Here is a 5296-nt window from a genome sequence, read left to right as displayed (position 1 = left end):
TCTTCGCATTATTTGCTTTCTATTTATATTCAAAAGCCTGAAAAGTTGATCATTTCCTGATTAGTCTATTCAATATCAAATTAGAGATATTACATAACAAATTATGTCTTTACTAACTTTGAAACTTGTTTAGGGAACAAAAACACATTAATATACAATAAAATGATTTTTCATAATTTTGTATAAACTTTTAAATTTCTATTAGAAAGTAATTATTTCAGGTAATAGATTCAATAACTTTCAGTTTATAATGTCGGATCATTTTACACGTTGTCCGTTTTGAACTGTATACCTCCATACATATAAATATTTCTTTTTTCCATTGTAATGCATTTACTAAATATATGTGTTGTCAATTGTAATTTATGCATATTTTGAAACCGTAAAATTAAATATACATTAAAGATAAAACATTTTAAGACTCATTTATTTTAAATCTGTTCATTATTTAAATGTGTAGAATCGATCCTATTAAATATTCATCATGGTTACTTATAACCTATATGTGTATATTGGATTATTATATTTTATGAAGCAATTATGTTAATAAAACTATTTTAACACATTTACGACCTATCGACGGGTCATTAAATGTTATTTTAATTTGTTGGTATGAACTGGCATTGAATCAGTATATAATGCTCTTATCTATCTATGTTTTAGAGGTGGATCACACTATACAAAATCTTTACAGTAACAATACAGTTAAACTCAATGTGAACAGAATTTTTAAAATATTATTCATTTAAGTGAAAATATGCAACACATATGTAAGAGCATTCAAATGGTCTCTTTTATGTAGTTTTATGAGAAAGAGAATTATAAAAACTTTACGAGGGTTGATAAGGACCGCAAATTGGTCCACTTGAATTTTTGAAAAATTATAAAATAATAAAAAAAAGGGAGAAAAAGTTTTATTTAAAAATGTTCACACATGAGACAATGTGGAACTTTTACGTATTATGTAAAAAACAGGGAGTAAAAATGCATTTTCTGTTTAGATTATATCTAACTTATTCCTTATTTCACAAATATGAACTGAAAGAAGCAAAAGTAATTCCTGGGCCCTCAAACAAGCTCAATCCTTTAAGACATTAAATGACACTTCATTGAAGAAATACCACCAACAGAAAAAATGCGAAACTGTATCGTCAGTGTATCGTATGTAGTGCAAAAAGAAATAAGTCAGGAAGACGGATAAGGAAAAAAACGCTATTGTAAAGATTGCAATGTGGGATTGTGTATCTCATGTTTTAAAATGTACCTCACTAAATTAAATTTTTAGTCATGTTTATGATATGTATTAAAATAAAATGTTATGTACGTATTTATTTTCATTTTTTACAACAAAAAAAAATTATTTACCACTTGAAATCACTTTTTTTACATCAGTATAACATAACCAACGAATTTATTGGAAAAAAAAACAGGTAGGCATTTTATACAGCGATTTCGTCAAAATTGAGGTACTGACAAGGGGTTAACTCTGTTTCCAGACTAACCGTTAGCTGTCTTATAATGGCAAGTGCGATAAAAGGACACTTTTTCTATAAAAACATAAGCTTTCGCCTGGTCATGAGTGAACGAATTCATTGCCCTAGCCTATAGCAGCTACAAGTGAGCCTACAGCTTAAAAAAGTATTCGTATGCAAATTATAAGAAAATTCCCCTACCTACATTTTAACGAAAATTGAGTTGGATGACATAATTTTGTTGCCGATAAAAAATGTTCTCGAGAAGATAAAATCAAGACCCGAAAATCATTCACATAAAGATATGTTTTTCTCTATTTTATACTATCCTAAGTGAAGTGTGGAGAGCGTTATAATTCGATGTGTAGAGGTAAAGGAAAGAAAAGTGAGGGAAAAGAAAGGATGGATCTATCCCAAGCCTGCTAGTGCACTCATCAGTAAAGCATTCTAGCAAACCCTGCGTTATATACCGAGGCATGGTAGATCGGTAAAGAACCGTATATGTACCGATTAGGCAAGTACGTAAACTTGCGGGAAACAGTCGGTGGTCAGTTTCCCTCTGGTGGCAAGCGTGGGTAGTGCCACCACAGAAGATATTAGGACTTGACTTATTTCGCTTACAGCTCGGTCTTTCTAAAAATACAACCGTCCCGATCGCTCATCTAACATATACCCATACATACTATAATCCATAACAATATTCAAGAAGACTCCGGGTGCGGGGAATCCCACACTACTCTCGACCCCTACCCCAGAGGGTCGGAGGGCTCTTTCGAAAATTTCCCCCATTAAAAAAAAAAAGAAAAGGCGGAATGTCAATGTAAACAACTCTCATCTCTGATCTGTTGATATTATTTTTAGTTTTAGGTTAATATAAACATAATAAGAATAGTACAATGCAATGTGGCACGAAATAGAGAAACCTCGCTAGCTGGTCGTCCAACCATGTATTATGAAACGGGGGATCTCTCCAACAGTTTATGTTAAAAATAAGTTTATATGCTTTTAATATATAAATACTCTTTTTTACCCTTATTTAGTGATTTTGAAAGCTAAGGAATCTTCAATTATTTTTCTTTTTAATATTGTTAACATAGGCCAGTTACTATATGTATCTACGATGATCTCTGACAACTCAATTTAGTTGAAATGTGTCCATTACTACGGACCTTATTTTTTGACCATCGAACTTTTTATATGTGACCCTTTAAATTTGTTCTAATTGATAAAAAAAATAATTTCTACAAAGGGGGAATCAATAATACAACAGAAAAGTGTACCACAATTAAAGTTTAAAACTAGACTTAAAGTTTAGAAATTTTAGTAATTTTACTCCAATCCCATATGTAATCCTATTTTTTAATTTTTTTTTAAGAAGTTGTTTTTTATTTAATAAAAGTGTTATTTAATAACAATATTTATTTGTAAATTAAGAATTTATTTGTATTAAAGAATAACTAAGATCCAGCTTAGTGTTCATACACAAAATAACCATGATTACAATGAACTTAAGGAAATTGTACTATTGATCTTATTTTATTTGAATACATTCCAGTAAATGCTTTATATTAGTATTGTCATATACTTAAAAAAAAAAACTTATTAATTGTACACTATGTACAAACTGTCTATACAGGTTTCACTACAGGAGTACTTTTCCAAAAAGGAATCTAATTTGTAATGACTTTGAGCCTTTGAATTTTTATAAGCTATATATCTATGCTATAAATATTATGTTTCATTTTTCTGTCTATAATTATGATACTTTTTAATAAATTTCTTTTATTTTTTCTTTAATCCATTTTACTTTAATTTATATCTTTCCATAAAGTAAATATAATTTATACTTATATAATCAAATACTTTCTGAACGTATATGTAATAATTCTTAGAAACATTAAATGGTATGCATAAGTGTAATGTGAAATTAATAATGCACATAAGTATAAAATATATTCGTTATAACATTATAGTTAGGTTGTTCAATTAAGTTTTGTCATTTTCCCATTGTAAAAAAATATTATGACACTTCAACTTTGAACAACTGTAAATATACAACTGAGTCGACAGATCTACATGAAACTTCAAATATGTTCATCAAACAGTAGTACCATCTTTAGAAAAATAAAACGATGAACCTAAGAGCTTCATTTCTTATCAAACGACAAAACTTATTGAGCAATCTATTACAGACGAAAATACAGTATTTCTTGCTTCTAAATTACAATCTTTTAACAAAATTCAAGAAAAATGTATTATTCCCCTACTGTTTAGTAGCTAAACATAGCTAGCAGTTATTTCAGTTTCAGAAGGAATTAGCAGTTTTAATTTTGATACTTGAAAACAGAATTTATTGTATGGAAAAAGTAGAGAAATGTGTTTACTTAAGTATCTTTCTTTGGTCTTTCTCCAAAAATTGCACTGCCTACTCTGATATTTGTACTGCCCAATTCCACCTAAACAAATTTAGGTTCATTTTCTGATATTGCACTCTATATATTCAAGATTAGTACAATAAAATATTTTGGTAAAATTACCGCTTGCTCATAGTCATTTGACATTCCCATTGATAGTTCCATTTTAGTTAAGTCAATACCTAATTCCTTGGAAACATTTTCTCTACATTCTTTCAGACACAAGAAGTCAGGGTTTGGACCTTTAGTAACATCGTACCCAAACATGCCTATTGTCATAAGACCCACAAATTCCAAGTTTTTACAATTATCAATTATATATTTTACAAGAGAAGAAACATTGGTAACTTCACAACCACTTTTTTCTGAAAATACAATATTTTACAAATGTTCACTGTATTTAAAATCTTTATTAAAGATGTTTACAGTATCGTTATTTTTTATTAATATAATAAATAATACCTTTTTCTTTACTAGTATTGACTTGTACCATCACTTTTAATTTTGATTCATTACATTTTTTAAATTTAGGCCAAGAAGTATTCAATGCAGATGCAATTTTCTCATTGTCTATTGTTTCTATGATATATAAATTTGGAACGCTCAATAACTTGTTCACTTTATTTCGCTGTAAATGACCAATGAAATGCCAACGTATCTGTTCACATTTTGCCAAAATATCTGGGTGATTTCCCTTTTGTACTAGCTCATTTACATAATTTTCACCAAAATACCTTTGACCAGCTTCATAAGCTTCTATAATTAATTCAGGAGGTTTAAATTTACTCACAGCCACTAAACGTGGTTCAAAATATTTATATTCCTGTAAAAAAAATGCAGTAATTCTTTTGTTATTACTTTTAACATTATATATGCTATTTATAAATAAATGTATTATAAATATATGTAAATATTCGCATAAACATGCTACCCATAGAAATATATTTCACATTTAGAAAGTAATTATTATTATATTTAATAATAAAACATAAATACAAAATAAAAACATACTAATGCTCTTTTAGCAGAAGCATCAAGAATTTTATCACAAACAATTTTTAAATTCACTGTCAGGTTCGTCATCTTTGTAACCCTTTTATATATTTATCGAGCTAGATTACAATGTGAAGTATGTTACATAATTTACATTTTTAATCGGGACTAAATGTTTTATTATACATTTATTTTAATATGTGTCCATATTAAATAATCACAAGTACTATGTAAATTGTTTAAATTACACTTTGAATTACACTGTTTAAATTACACTTTAAATTACACTGTTTAAATTACACATGAAAAGTAGAACGATGTTTTTCAAAATTGAATTTTTAATTTCCATTTTTCCTACTAGGTATAATTATCATTTATAAAGTTATTTTATTTATATTTAATATATACAAATAAATT

At 27.9% G+C, this 5296-nt stretch overlaps 1 protein-coding gene across 1 annotated transcript; it reads right to left on the bottom strand.

The window, feature by feature from the left end:
• Nucleotides 1-2939: 2939 nt before the first annotated feature.
• LOC143155357 (pyridoxal phosphate homeostasis protein) lies at nt 2940-5222 on the bottom strand. Its single transcript, XM_076327987.1, has 4 exons — nt 4898-5222; nt 4349-4709; nt 4010-4251; nt 2940-3928 (listed from the first exon to the last, which is right to left on the bottom strand). The coding sequence occupies exons 1-4, from the start codon at nt 4967-4969 to the stop codon at nt 3857-3859; spliced, it is 747 nt and encodes a 248-aa protein (XP_076184102.1). The 5' UTR covers nt 4970-5222; the 3' UTR covers nt 2940-3856.
• Nucleotides 5223-5296: the final 74 nt, after the last annotated feature.

This window comes from Ptiloglossa arizonensis, chromosome 2 (genome assembly GCF_051014685.1).
Source record: "Ptiloglossa arizonensis isolate GNS036 chromosome 2, iyPtiAriz1_principal, whole genome shotgun sequence".
NCBI lineage: Eukaryota > Metazoa > Arthropoda > Insecta > Hymenoptera > Colletidae > Ptiloglossa > Ptiloglossa arizonensis.
This window is presented reverse-complemented; position numbering and strand designations above follow the sequence as displayed.